Here is a 19,229-nt window from a genome sequence, read left to right as displayed (position 1 = left end):
TACTGACAGATATTTGATACACAGCAGGCTTGGGGCGGATTACATTGTAAAGTAATGCATTACATTACCATTACTTCATGAATTTTGGCATTAAATTACCATTACCATTACTTGATTTTCTTGAAGTAATGCATTACATAACCATTACATGAGTAAAGTAATGCATTAGGATAATCGTAATGCATTACTTTACTCATGTAATGGTAATTTGTTTACTTTGTTTAATAAAGAGTTTTTGCAAATGTTTCAAATATAAAACACTCTTTAACATATCTACAGGTTCATGTTCAGTATCAGGTTCAAATTCAATGACTATATATACAAGAGTCATTCTTTATTTGCTCAATATATAATAATCTTGTGGCATTATGAACAACATACATGTATATCATAAGTAAAAAGATATTTATAGACATTTGGCATGATACAATGTCAGATATGATATAGAGACACAGAATTCGTGCATAATAGAAAACAATTTATGGAATAATGTTGCGGTTATTAAAAAGCTAAGTAGAGATATTTCCCCAGATAACACAAATCTTTATAATTTTGGACACTTAATTGTACTAATTTATAGACATAGGGTTTTTCCCAGTTATATTTCTTAATATATTTTAATCGGATTTCTTTATGCTGAGGACACTTTAAGACAAAAGATCGCTATTGCACTTTATGATCAAAATTTCAAAGGTTTCATCTTTTAACTGCATCCTATTAGTTTGAAAATCTTCCCAGCTATACTAAATAAACGTTCTACATGTGCAATGGGAGCTGGGACTGAAAGATTGTTTGACAATCTTTATCTTAGGATATTAAGTGAAAAAATAGGAAAAATACATGAATCTTGTATTTTCTATCAGTCCAAACTAATGTACTTAATATACATGTACAACAGAGAGAGAGAGAGAGAGAGAGAGAGAGAGAGAGAGAGAGAGAGAGAGAGAGATTATTTTCAAATGGGTTATAATATTGGAAGTGATTTTGATTTTCATCATGGATGGACAGTGCATTCATTTTGCCCTTAAATGTGCATGTCTGTCCCCTATTCTGTTGGGGCATAGCATAGGGAAGGGGATTGGGGTGTTTAGCACTTTAGCACTTTATAACAATGTATTATTTTGATACTTAGGTTATCCTCGGGGCATAGTGTGTTGTTGACACATCTTTATTGAAGTGAAAACTAATTGGAGTAAATTGTTAAAATGATTTAAAACTCTTAAAAATAACACTAATGAAAATGTTATGAAACTGTGTTGTTATACCTAGTAATATGAACAATTCAAAAATGAAATTTTATAAATCTTTTTAATACAACTAAAACATTTTTATTTCAATAAATATTTCTTTTTCTTTATAATAAAGTTAATCAAATTCAATTTCAGTTATTCATCACCTTTTTTAAAGTGAACATGTATAAATAAGCATAGTAATGCAAAGTTATGCCATGTAATGCCAGCATTACACGAAATTTTGGAAAGTAATGAATTACATTACCATTACTTGTAATGCTAATTTTGTGGCATTACACATTACTAGCATTACTTTGAAAACATGTAATGCATTGCAATGCATTACCATTACATTTAGCATTACCCCAAGCCTGATACACAGTAACTAAATTCTTTAGCATGATAATGGAAGTAATTCAAAAAGAAGTACTTTTCATAAATCAAGATTAAGGCTATAATAACTGGAAACGAAAAGAACTACAACTAACTGTGTGAATGTAAATAATGATAAAAAAAAGAATAACACAACCTGAGATAGGTTTCATACTCTTTTTACTTACTAGGATATTCCGAGAGCATAACTGTGCAAAACAAAAATATTCTTTGGAAAATTGGTACGTTTTTCATTTCAAAAGTATTTCTCTATATATGATTTAGAGTTTAATCATAAGGAATATTTTGATGCCCTTCTCAATTCTTATGCAAAAAAAAATCAAAAAGCCATTAAAATTCCGTTTAAAATGTATTTCTCAGCTATTAATATTATTTCCTTATTTCTACCTTGATCAAATTGGTCGAACTTCCAAAGTGCTTCCAGAAATGGTTCATCCTTAGTGTAGGTTCTGTTCCAGTGGGTTGCTAACGTCAATATCGACAGATAACTACAAATATGATAACCAAGAGAAAATCAAAACTCACATATGTTTTCACAATTAATAATATAACATATATGTATTTCTTTTTAATTCAACATTGTATAATTCTATTACAAAACTATTGCATTGTTCTTAAAAGATTAACTTACTTGTCCCATATTCGTAGCTCATCAATGCATCCCACGAAGTGTTCCCGGGAAGGCTGGGTTCCACTGCCATCTGAGGAAGGCTGCCATTTCCCTAAACTCAAAGTGCCTTCACTCGGGAACATTGGATAGTAATTTGTAAAGTTAAGCATTTTTCTACGAAATTTTCCTTTACTGTTAAATACATAGACATCTGCATAACCATATGCCTCTGATATAGACACTTGGTTCCAAAGCTTATTCTCTAGCATTAGGCCAGTATTTTCCCATTGGTCGCCAACGGTTACAATTAACTCTCCATAATAATTCCGCAAAGTAAACGTGGGTCCCCAAGTATAGGAAAACATAGTTCCTAAACAAGATTTATATTTACATGTTTTAACAAAAAATTCCACGGTAGAGGAGGTCTTCTTGAATATTTTCAGATTCTGTGAGATCATAGATCCGTCGTTAAAGCAAACACAGTTTCCTGGGCCTAGTCCGGATATCACAGTCTTCATTCCGGCTAAGCTTAATATCGATTCATTGTCTGGAACTTTGAAATCTGTTAATTCATTTTGTATTGTTAGGTTGTTAAGTCCGCATGGGAAAGAAGAAGTATCACTGCATTCTGTTAAAGGCGTGCCACAGAGACCAGTGGGTGGAAAGAGACAAGTCATTTTTCTTGAGACATTAAATGTTCCAAATATTCTATCATCAAACCACCGAATGAGAAAGTTAAGACCAAGGCTGCTAGATTTTAACCTAAATTTTCGGCAAGATTTATTTACTCTTTTGATTTTTAGTGAACACGTGCCGGACACACCGATTGTAACACTTCTTTCAGTCTTCAAATCGACTTTTGTTCCATTTATATAGAATATTCCCCTTTCGTCTTCCTCTGCAGTTTGATTCCGTTTTACTATGATAGTTGTTTCTTTAATTTTTGTGGCTATGCTGTTTAAACAAAGACTGATTTTGCGACGTTGGAAGCATGAAATTATTTCAACCTGCAAAAATATCAGAAGAATTTTACAAATATTATCTATTCAATTCACATCATCAAATTTTATTGTATCATGCAAATAAAATCATTATCAATAATTAATAAACAGCTTACCTCTATTTGGATTTCCCCCATATGTATAAATCTGTATATTCCAGGTTCCCTGTTGGAAAGGCCATGTCCCACATTTGTAAAGTTCCAGAACTCGCTTTTATGATTGATGTAACAGCCATGAAAATAAGTGTCATCTGGTGAAATAATGGGTTCCATAATGCTACAGTCAGTCCCTGTATACCCTTTAGCACAAGCACCACACTCACTATTTCCATTCCACTGAACCTGGCAAAGGCAATTTCCCGTCGCTTCATCGCATGTTCCGTGTTTATTGCATGGGGATCGGTAACCTCCTGGGCACTCATTTGTACAAGTTGATCCCCAGTACCCCATGTCACAAAGACATTTATCACTTGAAACCGTTCCAAAAACACATTGTATTGAGCAGTCACTACCTTTCCAAATAGGAAAATTTCGACTTTCAAATGAGTTACATAACTGGCGGGCTGGAAAATTTGTGAGATCTTCGTACACTTGACACAGACTTGAAAAAGAGATTATCACATCCAATGAAACATCAGTACTTTGTGACATAGTTGTCGCAATATTTATGACACAAAATGTGTGGTAGAACGTGCTGAAACTGCTTAGGCTTTTACAGCTATTTGCCAATATAGTCCCTGTTGTTATTTTTGAGCAAAACGAAGTTATGGACTCGGACACTTCTACTGGATATTTGATGGTTAACGAGATAATTTCTGTTCTTCCTTCTTGGTAAAAATCACTTTCAATCCAGTAAGTACCCACTGCGCTTATAATAATTGCATGTTTCGAAACCATGTCATGTAAGATCAAACCTTTTCCAACGTTGAAATTCCATCCCATGGTCAATCCTGCGATTGGATTATGAAGAGGAGATTGCCAGTAAAGAACTATCTCCGAGTATGTTAAATGTCTGTTCCAGACCAAAATTCTGTCAACATCACCAACAAACGTTCCACCTGGTGGTATTCCAATCCCGCTCAAGCTTTCCTGCCATTGACCGATCACTAACGTTCCCCCAACATTAAAAACGTGTTGAGAAATAATAAGATATGCGTTCACCGATTGTTCTCGACTGAGATAGTGAAAAATCAGGTGACCAGTTGTGCGTTGATATATTATCGAAATCTGTATCCATATTGAAACCTGGACAGGTATAGAAGTCTTGTATAAATTTGACCCAAACTGGACGTAAAAGTGTCCATCAATAATGATGACTGCAAACGTATCCTGATTTGAATATGAAAAAACAACACAAGCATTTTCTTCTCCTGTGCAGCTATGTATTCTGGTTCTCAGTTGTAGAGTTATGTATTCAGAAGACAATTGTTGAGCGGTGAAAACGGGAGATGACATGAAGCCACCATTACCGGTAATTGCAATACCAAATCCAGTTGTAATATTTCCTTTCGGATTGAATGGTAAAATAATATTGTTTGTGTCATCGACTAAAAACCTTTGCAAGTATTTCAAGATTACACTACTTGGTATTTTTTTGTTAGTAATAACTTTCGCTAATCCATATTTTCTTATTAAACAATCCAGATCAGTAGACCTACAAAACATCAACTGGTTTTGACAAAATCCACAAAGTCCAGAATTTCCAGCACATCCAGATTGTGTGATTGAAACAAATAGATTGATGTATCCCTCTTCAATGAATATTTGCACAACAAGGTCGTTTGGTCCAGTAATCTCATAGGTATATTTATCTTTTCTAGTAACGACATTTTTTTCAGATAAGTGTAGTTGATAAAACGAATCCAGCACTTTTCCATCCAGTTTTAATGTTCCACCATTTAATGCACTCACAGTTAAAATTTTAGAATTCTGAAACTGCATTCCAACATTAAGGATGCACGGTTTAAATTCATCACAAGCTTGTGTTACGACCTGGATGTTGACATTTTTGACAGTTCTAAAAAATTCAAAAGTACCATATTCTTGCAATTTAAGGCTTGCTCCATCTAATGCACTCAAAAGACCGTTTCCTGCCAAGGTACATATTCTGGGTGAAATTTTAGAAATTTTGGTCTGGACAGCTACAGAACAGTCTTCACCGTACCAGTTATTAACACATTGATCACAATTAATGCCTTTCCAATTTGAGAAGCACCGGCAAGCTCCTGTAGATGTATTACAAATACCATGGCCAGAACAGGTATTCAGAAGTCCACCAGGACATGTGGCATCGCAAGATCGGCCCCAAAATCCTGGTTGACAAGCACAACTACTTTCTGATGATAATGCAAAGGTTTGGGGGTATTTGCACGGTGTATTGCAGTTAGGTCCCACCCAGTCAGGAAATTCTTTAAACTCTTGACATAAATTTTGAGCTGGCCATGAAGTCAGTGTCCCTACTTCCTGACAGTAGTCACTCATATCAACTGAGACTGACATTGAAGCCTCGATGTTCAGAGAGCCAGCTGCGTCGTCCACACATGCAACATAGAATAAATTCAAGTATCCCCTCCCAATTGCTTCAACACAAGGCTGAAATACTACGTTGTTTACAATCGCTTTACATTTTCTTTGAGCCTTAATTTGTTTTTCAATGTTCGGAAATGAATTGAAGTATGGCAAATATGGCGGTTGAAATGGCAAACCAGAAAACCGCCAAATTACATGGTTTCTTAATGTTCCATAGTTTACAATCTTAAAGTCGTAGTTACTGACTAAGTCTTTTATTATATTTCCTTCTCCTTCATCAAATTTCCAATAACACAATAGCAAATTTGAGTTAATCTGAATTCGGGTTAGTCTTTGTTGAACAACATCGACATATGACAATGCTTTGTGCCAAACCCTTAATTCATCAATTTCACCAACAAAATATTGATGTTCAGCTTTACTTGAAAACTGGCGGACATATGGGTAGAGTGGATGCCCTAAACCAATATAGCCGTAGTTTTCAAAATAGAAATTTTGAGACACTGTAAATGACATGAATAGAAATGCTCCGTTTTCGCAATATGAATAAAAGACAATTTTGTGATTAACGTCTTGCCAAACAATAGTTATTTGATGCCATTCTTCTAGAACTGCAGTTATTCCTGTATCAAAGATGGAACCATTCACCATTATTTTGAATGTAACATCGATAAACAGATCAAAACCAACGAGTGTTCGATATGACAAAATCACGCCTTTTGCAGCAGATGGTTTTACAGCCAGTTCAATTGTAAAATCAATGTTCGGCATAATGATATTTTCCATGAAGTCATTTGTAATTTCACTTTTATTTAGGAATACACTGTAGCCAGCTGTTGACACGTTCACCGTTTCTTTCAAGGCACTGTCTAAAAACATACAATTAAATAACGTGTTTTCAGGAGTCACTCTCCATGATTCCTTATAGATTTGAATTTGATCGTCGCCACATGATCCACACAACATTCGGGAATTTTCACACAACAATGACTCCAATCGTACCGTCACACTAAGTTTCTTTAGTAGACCTCTGATTATTACCTTAAAGAAGCTTCCCCCTATGTTTTGTATTATTATTTTTGACTTGGAGATCCGATTTAGTTTGATTTTGTTTAGTACAATACTTGCTGTATCATTGAAATCTTGTCTCAAATCATTTTTCCATATAATAAATTGCGATTCTGAGGAATAGCCTGATCGCACCACAAAAAGGTCAGAACCATACCGAATAGCTACTGCTGAGATGCATACGGAGGAATTAAAACAGTATGTTGTTCGAACGTGAATTTCAGGGTGTTGATCACTGGTGTTTGATTTTAGAACACGAAATTCTCCAGCATAAGGAAACTCAAAGCTGGCTTTTGAAAATGTGTATACATGACCCTGGCCAAACAACATGCAAGCATGCTTTGTATTATCTATTGGTGGTGTAGTAGTTTTATCAGAGTAATTGTTGGTTGTCACTTCTGAAAGTTGAGTGGAATATCCCGATGTTTCAGTAGTACTTGTCGCTTGTGTTGTAGGTGTTACTATATCTGGTATCATCACAGAGCAATTTGTACCTGTCCAACCAGCTAGACATGATGTACAATTTGTATCAGGATCCATGGTTGGAGGACATAGGCATTTGCCAGATATCTGGTCGCAAAGACCATCTCCACCACACGCTAATTCTAGTCCGCCTGGGCATATTTGGCTGCAGTCCACGTCCCAATAGCCATTGTTGCAGACACAGTTTCTATTCTTATCAAAATATCCAAATTTACATAAATCCAAGCAAAGTGCATCAAATAAAGAATCGTTTAAAGTTTTTGTGTAATTTGTATCCAAACATAAGGTAGTCAAGGAGGGGTTTGTAGGATGTTCAACTGCATCACAAAATTCGGCATATTGCTGCAAAATAGCTACAGCAGCTAGTTCGTTTAAAACGCTTACATCGGATACACATGAAAGATAGAAGAAACTGTTGGCTGTCATTCCAAAATTGCTGCAAGTCTTTTGAATTGGTGAGTTCAAGATGATTTCTCTGCAGAATTTCAATGCAATCTCTTTCAACATAGGATCCACTTCTGGTACATTTTTTGATACTTCAAACAATTCCAAGTCAGACACCCACCAATAAGCATTGTACGGTGGTAAGATTATTTTGTGTTTAGAAATAACATCAATGGCTAAATATCCGGATCCTTCATTAAAATTCCAGTATGCTGTCAGAGTTGAGAAATCCAAAGATAGTTTATATGATGCACTGAACAACAGCTTGTACACGGGATGTGGGTAGTTCCATGTCTTTATTTCATTTACTTGTCCATAGAAAGAAGAGAGTTGAAGTGGAGCATTGTCCTTCCATTCAGCGATTCTAAGAATTCCAGTCTGTTTCAGAACAGCTTCTGATGCAGTTGTTGATGTCCACCATGCCACTTCATGATCCAGCAATACATATATAGTAAGTGATCTCAATGATGCATCATATGACAGAGCAAACTGGTACCATTTTTTCAAGATGACTTGCAATTTGGAATCAATATGCAGTGAACCCCACTGGATGCGAACCGTGTTGTTTAGAGAAACTGTTAATGACGTGGTGGACTGGAATGCTATGATTACGCCAATTCTTGACTCGGACTTAAAGTTAAACTGAATTGTTCCAGAACCGGAGTTACTGAAGTGGTTTGATAGCAATGAAGAGTAACAGCCACTCCCATTAAAGAGCATGCTAAAGCCATGTCCATAGATTCCAACTGGTTCTTGAAGAGATCCGTGACTGTATATGAAACCTTTTTCCAACCCTTGTTTCACTTCCCAATACTTGCTAAAAGTTGAGTGTATAATTTCTTTCGTGATTTCAGATTGTTTCACATATTTTCCAAGACCAACAACAAAATCATTATCAACATTTTCATCACAATTTCCAGCTAATCCCAGGGAATTTGAAACTCTGCAAAGAGACTTGTCAAGTTTCACTGTTAACTGAAATAGTCTTTCCCAGAAGCTGATTCTGACCTCATTTGATCCAAAAGTCACAGTTAACAAATTCTGGTTTTCGATTCTAATAGTATGCCCAGAAATTTCTAGAGATGTTTCTATTTGGATTTTCTTTTTGTTATACCAAAGAATAAATGTTTCTTCATTTTCCAATGGGGATTGAATGGTAAGGCTGTCTGAGTTGATCTGAATCCAAACTTCTTTTATGCAAAAAGTGAACTTTCCACAATTTAATTGTCTCACATAAACTGAAAGTGTAGCAGTTTGAAGTAACTGGAATTCACCAGCCTTTTCCAAAGTAAATGTTTGTCCATCAAACATAACATAATGAGATTTGCCACTGACCGAACAAAATGCACTGGCAGTTACACTATAATCGATTCTTGCTGATGAACAGTCTTTTCCAAACCAGCCTGGCATACACTGATTACACCCTTGAGCGAAATTTTCTGAACATTTACAGTCACCAGTTTGCATGTTACAAGTTCCTTCTTCACCACACGATTTGCCATTAACATGGGGACAAAGTTTTTCACATTCAGGGCCCCAGAACCCATGGCGACAGAGACATGAACCATTGTTGTAGAGTCCTGACTCACACCTCACATTACAACTTTCCCCTGTCCAAAGTGGAAATGGTCGTATTGGAAAAGAATGGCACAATTCTCTGGCAGGCCATCTCATCTGGTGTCTGTCTTCACATAAATCTGAGAGGGACAACACTACTTCCATAGCATTTTGAACATTACCAGAAACTACAGCACTAAATATGCACTGTTGCTTAAAGAATTCCATTGTTACTGCTCCAAGGGAAGAGCAGACTGTACTAAATTGGGCTGAAAATATGAAGTTATAGCAGGCTTGGCTTATTTCTGATGTTTTAGAAATTGGCAAGTTGTACAGTTGGTAGACATTCAGTAGAGGAGATGAGATAGCATAATCCATCAACACTGACTGCGGATAAGGCCAAGGACTTGAGAATTCTTGAAAGTTAAGGCCAGCAATGATATCAATATGAACATTTGAAACTTCATTAAATTTCCAATGGTTTGATAATTTGTTTACTTTTCGTTCAATGTGACTGAATGCATTTATTTGTATTTCTGATATTGACAAGACTTTTCTCCATATCCGGAAGTCATCAACATAACCATATAAGTCCCACCCCACTCCAACTCTACTAGATTCTGGATAATTCCATTGGCCAATCATAATGGTTCCTCCTGGTATGAAAGGATTGGGTTTATCAATTTCAAAGATGGTAAACTGTGATGATGCTGTGAGTCTCTGTGTAAATGTGTACACATTCAATGTTCTTGTTTGACTTAGCCATGTCACTGCAAGGTGGTACCAAACATTTAAGGAAATTCTAACTGCTGATAAATCTCTTCTCTCATTCATGTAGTGAATGCTGACTAGTCCATTGCAAGCAAGAATGCTGAAGACATTTGCATTCTTATATGACCATATTGTCTGACATCTTCCATAACTTTGACTTAATCTAAATTTTATCTCTATAGTAACTTGAGACTGAGAAAAAGTATATAGAGGTGGACTTATCAAATGAGCACCAGATATACTCAATCCTCTGCCACCTCCATTTGGAACATTCTGCAAGCTGGTGAAGATTGAATTGACTGCTGGAACAAGCCACGACGGACCAAACCTGTTATGAATAGAATCTTGGGAAAGGGTTCCTCCAATCTCTGGTGTTAACAGAAGCCCAGACTTTAGTTTGAAGTCATCATTGGTTCTGTTGTTACAATGGCCCAAAAGACCTACAGCTGAGGCACAAAGATCTGGATTGACTTTGAACATCACATTCATCCAGGCTTCAAACAAGAAAATGTCTACAACTAGTTGGTCGGCAATTCTAAGCTGGTAGTTGTTATATGCAATTCGTATCAGATATGCATCATTTGAGATTTTGAGCTTGTCTCCCACTTCCTGAATTTCTCCATTGTACCAAACAACATGATTCCCTGGAGTTTTTGTCAGTATTTGGATGGAATTAGTACCAAGTTTGAATCCACAACCCTGAGTGCTGACGCTGTTGTACTTGTCTGAGGAAATCACCAGTAAAACATGAATATCTATAGAAATTGTTGTAAAAGCAGAGAAGGAAGACAGCAGGTGCTCTCCTGGGCGATGATAGTGGTAGAGTGCGCCATCATATGTTTGGAATAAACCATTGTGATACACACCACTCTTCGCCATTCCCCCATCAAGTTGTGCTACAATAGTTTCAATTCTTCAAGGTATCTTTTTTGCAGTAAATACATTCCTAATTACTGATAACTAATAAGAATGTCAGCATGCTAATAATGTTAAACTCTGTTGTAGTCCCTTAGTAGGCCATGTAGCCTATATCAACCTGTGTATGTACATGTAGAATCACTTTATTCATGTACTGTGGAATCATCATTGTTCATGGCTTTCATTGATAACCCTTTCCCATTGCAACCTCACGAATGTATATTGTAAATTCCTTATTTAACGAGAGTACTTAATTCCGCAATTCCACAGTTTTGTATCAAATCGTGAGAATATAAAATCGCGTTCACCAATTTTCCATTATAATTTCATATAGTTCAAAACTGCCTGAAAAATAAAAGCTGGATTATAAAATTTGCGAGGGTTGCTTCTCACGTTTTTACGCGGAAATTATTTCCTAGTGTTTAATAAGGAATCTACAGTATAGAAGCATTTGTAAAATACTTTTTAAAATTATCCAGAACTTGCTACCAACGAAATCATGTCCCCATGAACCAGGAAAATTTTGGCTGCTAGAACATGACCCCCAAGAATAAAAACGATTCCACAGTAACTTGAAATTGGCTTAAAAATTACATTTAAAAAAATATATTCAAAGTATTTACCTTGTTCAGTTTTGGCCACTGAGCAGTCTGCTCCAATCCAGTTTCTGACACACGTCTGGCAGTTGTCTGTTGAATTGGCCCCAGCGACACAGGTACAGCTTCCATTTGTTGGATCACAGGACCCTTTACCATAGCAAGGATCAGCAGCACCCCCTGGGCACTCGTTCTGACATGCGGCTCCCCAGTACCCGTGGACACACTTGCAGTACCCTGTTCCATTGGTTGGGTTTTGTTGGACAGGCAGTGTAGGACACAAAAATTGTTCATCAAAGGATGCTGAGATATTTCTCTCTTCATTGGCTGATGCGGTCAGGAGGTACCACCATATAGAAGACTTGTTAGTTGGGCTTAAAATAGTATATAAGTGCATATATATTACAATGTATGGTGAAAAAGGATGAACAGGTTGATTATTCTCCTTTAAAAACCTATTATACACATTTTATCGTAAAGACCACCTTCTTTATGTTCCTAATATAACTTGCTCTGAAAGTACCGTAATAAATATGACTATCTAACAAATAAGCAGACTCACCCTACTGAAAATGCATAGGAAAAATTTCCGGAAGCAAACTGAGTAGGGGGCATCACTGAGGGTAGGGGTGAATGGACAAAGTTTTCCCCCTCGTCTGAGATGTATACATTGTGGGGACTAGGATTGTTGTAGCCAAACCACACCCTGTAGAGCTCTGGGGCCTCCTCTGTGTAGCATGTGAAGGCGGGCTCCACTGGGAGAGATCCTGGGGGTCCATCCTGAGTGTCTCCGTATTCTCCTTGCTGATCAACACAGGGTATGGTACAGTGGCCAGGGCCCACATAATCTTGTAAAGAAAAAAACATACACCAATACAAACATACTCTGTGGCTCAATTTAAAAACAAGTGAAAAGCTGTCAATGTGACAGCAAACCGGGTTTTCTTTTACCGGTATATGAACTGTATCCATAATCCATGTCAACCCCTATCCAGTGAAATGGAGTACCCTATATGCAATATTTTGCCAAAAAATGACTAAGTTCAGAAGCTGGTATTTTTTTCATAAATTATCAGAAATCAAAATCCTAGCAATATGCATTATGCACACCTCTAATACATGTACAATTGATATGCAAAAGAACAACTTTCTATCTTGAAAACTGTAGGAGGAGTTATCCGTACAATGAGGGTACCCTATATGCAATATTTTTGCCAAAAAATGACTAAGTTAAAAAGCTGGTATTTTTTTCATAAATTATCAGAAATCAAAATCCTAGCAATATGCACACCTCTAATATATGTACAATTGATCTGTAAAAGAACAACTTCCTATCTTGAAAACTGTAGGAGGAGTTATCCGTACAATGAGGGTACCCTATATGCAATATTTTGCCAAAAAATGACTCAGTTAAAAAGCTGGTATTTTTTTCAAAAATTATCAGAAATCAAAATCCTAGCAATATGCACATCTCTGATATAAGTTCAATTGATCTGCAAAAGAACAATTTCCTATTTAGAAAACTGTAGGAGGAGTTATCTGTACAATGAGGGTACCCTATATGCAATATTTTGCCAAACAAGAGGCCCATGGGCCACATCGCTCACCTGAGGAACAATAGGTATGATAAAATCAGCTTAATGGAGTCATAATACAAACTATCTGGACAATGTACAATAATACATGTAGATCCTGTATAAATAAAATCCATTTTCCCCTGGATATTCTTATGTTTATAATCATTAGTCCCTTTTCTAACAAGATGATTTTATAGTCATATCATATGTTGAGTATTGCAGTTCTCAAAATGATCCTTAACAATAGTTTATATATTAGATATAAACGTACATCAAACTCTGAACCTTCTCGGGAGGCCAAAGAATTGTCCTGGGGCCAAATTCTTAATAATTATAAAGAAACATCTGCCTGATTAGTTTCTGAGAAGATTTTTAAAGATTTACCCTATATATTCCTTTGTTAAACTTTGACCCCCCATTGTGGCCCCACCCTACCCCTGGGGATCATGATTTTCACAACTATGAATCTACACTACCTGAGGATGCTTTCACACAAGTTTCAGCTTTCCTGGCTGATTAGTTTCTGAGAAGAAGATTTTAAAAGATTTACACTGTTTATTCCTATGTAAAACATCGACCTCCCATTGTGGCCCAAACCTACCCCCAGGGTTATGATTTTCACAAATTTGAATCTACACTACCTGAGGATGCTTCCACACAAGTTTCAGCTTTCCTGGCTAATTAATTTCTGAGAAGAAGATTTTTAAAGATTTACTCTATATAATCATATGTTAAACTTTGACCCCCCATTGTGGCCCCATTCTACCCCCAGGGGTTATTATTTTCACAACTGTGAATCAACACTACCTGAGGATGCTTCCGAAGAAGATTCAGCATTGCCGGCAGATTAGTTTCTGAGAAGAAGATTTTTAAAGATTTACTCTATATATTCCTATGTTTAACTTCGATCCCCCATTGTGGCCCCATCCTACCCCCGGGGGTCATGATTTTCACAACTTTGAATTTACACTACCTGAGGATGCATCCACAAAAGTGTCAGCTTTCCTGGCTGAATAGTTTCTGAGAAGAAGATTTTTAAAGATTTACTCTATATATTCCTATTTTAAACTTTGATCCCCCATTGTGGCCCCACCCTATCCCTGGGGGTCATGATTTTCACAACTATGAATCTACACTACCTGAGGATGCCTTCACACAAGTTTCAGCTTTCCTGGCTGATTAGTTTCTGAGAAGAAGATTTTTAAAGATTTACTCTATATATTCCTATATTAAACTTCGATCCCCCATTGTGGTCCCACCGTACCCCGAGGGTCATGATTTTCACAACTTTGAATCTACACTACCTGAGGATACTTCCACACAGGTGTCAGCTTTCCTGGCCGATTAGTTTCTGAGAAGAAGATTTTTAAAGATTTATTCTATATATTCCTATGTAAAACTTCGATCCTTCATTGTGGCCCCACCCTACCTCCGGAGATCATGATTTTCACAAATTTTTATCTACATTACCTGATGATGCTTTCACACAAGTTTCAGCTTTCCTGGCTGATTAGTTTCTGAGGAGAAGATTTTTAAAGATTTACTCTATATATTCATTTGTTAAACTTCGACCCCCCATTGTGGCCCCACCCTCAGGTGAGCTAAAAAGGTTAAGGTTACAATACAATAAGTTGTTAAAGTTGGTTTCTGGAAGAACAGGCTTGGTAAATTTTCTTAATAAATATTGACAATTTTTTTAATTTTTTAAGCTTTAGTTTTTAAGATCTGTGTACAAACATAGAATTGTGAGCAAATCTCTGTATCTTGCTTATAATTCGAAGCTTAACACTCAAATATGGTTAGTAAATAGAAATTGTAAACAATTAAACACAAGAAACATGCACTACATGTATAACAAATAAAGAACACAATTTATTTTTTCGAAATGAATCATATATATACATGTATATACCTACATATTTCCGTCAGCGATATCAAACTTTATTTAAACTGAATAAACTCGAGAAAATGCCGAGCATCTCAACAAAACCTATTGCATTAATCTACATGTACCATTACGCAAAAGATAATGCCGAATTACCGATAGAATGAATTGTATTTCAGTACCCCTACATTTTGCTTAATTTGCGCAGGTAAACAGTTAACTGTTTGATTTACCGAAGTCTCTGTTTGATTTGATACGTAATCAAAGTACTGAAGAACTGATGGGAGTTGATTTTGTCGATGTTTATTTATTTTAAAATCAATGATATGTTATTTTGCATGACAAGTACATGTATGTAGTTTCTAATTTGAATTACGCATTTTTTTATAATATGAATTTTTTAACTTTTTCGATTAGAATGTCGAGAAACCTCCATATGAATCATGTTAAATAATATTTAAAGATAAAATTAATTCAATCAAACTATGTATCAGTGGTAAAAATATTTCTCGAAAATTGTATGGATCCAAGCAATATTGAACTCTAGTCTCGTTCAACCAAACGCTCGGCTGACACCGTTAATCTCCGACAAGGGTTTACGGAGACAGCCGAGCGTCGAGTTGAACGAGACTATATTGAACTCTAGCGTAGGAATACATACGACTACAAAAAATATTTAAATTGTTCGTACCATTTAAAATCTGACTATTTTTAAGGTATTTGTAAATAAGTTTCCTTGAAAAACAATGCTCTAGCATACATTACATCGAATTCATCAATGATTTTCAAGAACTAAGTCTTGTCAGGAGCAATGATTTGTGCTGAGGTCCAAACACTGTTTCACTTTCGGTTTGTCCGCGTGACTGCATAGGAGAGTTGATTAAAAATCAACTCCCAAAAATCCCGAAATACAGACGATAGTTTCCAGGTTACAAAGCATAATGAGAACGAAACGAAAATCAGAACAAGCTAACACCATCGTCATGTGTGAAAACTATTAACGCATTGAAATATTTAGCCTCAATTTACTTCACAAAATCGGCACCAATATATTTTGTATGTTTCAAAATTTCCCTTCATACGCGAACTGTTGCACAACAAGCAAATTCATCATAGTCAGAAAGACCTTTTTCGTATAATGTCATGGCTGCTTTAAACAAAGAACCTCGTTTTAGAAGTATGGAATCATTTTACCGTATGCCGAACCCGAAGCTATTAAACTGATTGAAACACGCCTTTCCTTTATTATTATTTTCGTAATAACTCAGATTTGAAACAGAATTACCACTTAATTTTTGCAATTTATATTTTCCTTCCCATAAGGATAATTTATGCTAAACTAGGTTGAATTTGCCTCGGTAGTTCTTGAGAAGAAGATTTTTAAAAATGCACCCCCCTTTTTCTACAGTTTCAAGGTTTTCTCCGCTTTGAATACAGATCAAACTTTTATTTCTGCAATTTATATTCGCCCTCCCATAAGGATGCTTTGTGCCAAATTTGGTTGAAATTGGATAAGCGGTTTTAGAGAAGAAGTTCAAAATGTAAAAAGTTTACAGACGGACAGACGGACGGACGGACGGACGGACAGACGGACAGACGGACGGACAGACGGACGACGGACAAAATGTGATCAGAATAGCTCACTTGAGCTTTCAGCTCAGGTGAGCTAAAAATGACAAAGTTCAAAAGCTGGTATTTTTTTCATCAATTATCGGAAATCAAAATTCTAGCAATATGCACACCTCTGATATATGTACAATTGATCTGCAAAAGAACAACTTCCTATCTTGAAAACTGTAGGAGGAGTTATCCATACAATGAGGGTACCCTTTTGGCAGCCGCCCGCCCGCCCACCCGCCCGCTATTATCACCATTTTTATAACCGGATTTTTCCGTTGGAAAACCAAGTTAAAAATATCTAGTTACTGCATAATTTAAGTCAATAGTTATCAACATTTGACAAAGCTTGAAAATCATCAGAGATTCTAAGAAATATAAATATCAAACCCAAAATTTAATATGGATGGTATTTGTACAATAGTCCTCTTGATATCTGGTGTTTTACTTTATCTATCAGAATAATAACAATATTCAGATCAGACATACCTGGGTCGCATTCTGTGCAGGTTGGGGGGTTCCAGCCCTTCATACAGTTGCCACACCCTGCTCCCGCCCAGTGACCATTGTTGTCATCATTGTAACACTTACAGGTATCTCCACCTACATACAGAAAAATCAAAGTTAATTAAAGATTCAATGAAAATTACATTTACTTACTACAATTGAGAGATATGGAGGTCTTTGAAGATCTTTTTTACAGACAATTTTCATTCTGTTAAGGAGCTATTTGTTTTTTAATGATAAATTACCTAGTTCTGTAGCATAGCCATGCAGACAAATGGTGCTGCATGTTGTGTTGTATCCAATGTATCCTGTCTGACATCTCTCACACTGGGACCCAGCAAAGTTTGTCAGGCACCTGTCACAGGCCTCGCCTCCAAAGCCGTGGTCACACATACAGAGGGGGGCAGAGGCACCGGTGGGGACAAGGCACTCCCCATTCCCACTGCACTGTCCCGGACAGACCAGGTCGGAGCAGTTGTCTCCAGCAAATCCGGGGAAACACACACAGGTGGCAGTGTTGTTCTTCAGCACACAGTGGCCCCAGTCCGAACAGTCCGGCTCACCTGTTGAAAGTCATGTTGGGTATGAAATAACAGTTGACAGGTGTAGAAAAAAGTTATACATCTATGAAATTTCAAACAGGATCACACACATTAATCATTTAAACAATCAAAGAAGAACAAAAGTACACAAGCTCAATTTCCATTAACAAAATCAGGACACCTTTTTTCTGAATAATTAACAACATGACCTTTTTTTATCTCCAAATGAATACCATAGAATGCTAATGATTTGACATTTTGCAATGAGAAAATCAGGATAAAACTGAAATACCTGGACAATCCAGATTTTCACAGAGGTTGCCTTTGTAGCCAGCTTCACAAAGACAAGTCTGGTTGTTACAGCTGCCATGTCCAGAGCACTCGGTTTGACAGCCTGGGTCTGAGTAGCAGGGCTCGCACTCACAGCTCGTGCTGAAGGCAGGAAACTCATGGCCGTGAACACAGGGGTACTCACAGGCTGGCCCCATGGACAGAGAGCAGTTGACACATCTGGGTGGGAAGTAATTCTCAACATCACAATAACCTGAAATGGAAATACATCTTTAAATCAACGCAGCACACAGATATCTTATCTACATGTAGATTACCCATTTATTTAACAACAACTACCTTAAATGTTACATCAAGAGACAAATTGGTAATACTGTAAATTCCTTATATTTAGTACTTATTTCTGCAATCCCCCTGTTTTGTATCAAATCACGAGAATTTAAAATTACGAATATGGAACTTTAATCCTTATTTCTTATAGTTCCCAACTCTAAGAAAAATAATGGCAAGATTTTTAAATCCGCAAAGGGTGCTTCTCACGATTTAACGCAGATATTAATTCCTCGAGTTTAGTTAGAAATCTACAGCAGTCATATACTGTAAACCAACTTTTATTAGGAAAATTTTTTGCGAGGTTGTCACAAATATTTCTTGACACAAACAAGTCACTGCCTGATGGATGTAAATTGCAACACAGGTTGGTTAAGGCTTAAACGCAAAAAACCAATTTTTCTCCATTATTCGCAAAATAATGTTGTAGCGAATAAAAGTTGGTTTACAGTAACTATCAATTTTTAAAACACTCTGCTATCAACATGTATCCTGTGCCCTACCTCTGATGTTACAGTCTGGGGTCCCGGGGCAATCTGGTACGTCACAGCCCTCTCCCTTCCAGTGGGTGTCACAGTCACAGGTTTGGTCCACCAGGGTGCAGTAGCCCTGGCCTGAACAGCTCTGATTAGTCCCCGGGCATCCCCGCTCTGTGCAGTCAGCTCCTGTGTCAGCAGAAATAGGTAACAGTTGAAATTGAATCAAAAAATACAATTAGCTTAAGATGTTTAGGCATCTATCATATATAGAAAATTGTTGAACACATTTTGAACTCTAAAAAATGTATCTGGCTCAAAAAACACCAACAAATAAATAATTATTTATTTTAATATATATATTAAGCTTCATAGAAATGCATTTATATAAATAATGGAACTG

General features: G+C 36.5%; 1 protein-coding gene across 1 annotated transcript in view; it reads right to left on the bottom strand.

Annotated features, from left to right (window-relative positions):
• The window catches only part of LOC128159904 (uncharacterized), a 123,315-nt gene that overhangs the window by 11,930 nt on the left and 92,156 nt on the right, over window positions 1–19,229 (bottom strand). Inside the window, exons 114-123 of the mRNA XM_052823128.1 lie at window positions 18,854–19,015; window positions 18,022–18,273; window positions 17,433–17,750; window positions 17,170–17,283; window positions 12,164–12,449; window positions 11,629–11,975; window positions 3,353–10,983; window positions 2,257–3,242; window positions 2,013–2,113; window positions 1,793–1,813 (exon numbers count right to left, since the gene is read on the bottom strand). Coding sequence (XP_052679088.1) covers window positions 1,793–1,813; window positions 2,013–2,113; window positions 2,257–3,242; window positions 3,353–10,983; window positions 11,629–11,975; window positions 12,164–12,449; window positions 17,170–17,283; window positions 17,433–17,750; window positions 18,022–18,273; window positions 18,854–19,015 — 10,218 coding nt within the window. The remainder of the gene's footprint in view (window positions 1–1,792; window positions 1,814–2,012; window positions 2,114–2,256; window positions 3,243–3,352; window positions 10,984–11,628; window positions 11,976–12,163; window positions 12,450–17,169; window positions 17,284–17,432; window positions 17,751–18,021; window positions 18,274–18,853; window positions 19,016–19,229) is intronic.

Source organism: Crassostrea angulata, chromosome 8 (genome assembly GCF_025612915.1).
Source record: "Crassostrea angulata isolate pt1a10 chromosome 8, ASM2561291v2, whole genome shotgun sequence".
Taxonomy (NCBI): Eukaryota; Metazoa; Mollusca; class Bivalvia; order Ostreida; family Ostreidae; genus Magallana; species Magallana angulata.
This window is presented reverse-complemented; position numbering and strand designations above follow the sequence as displayed.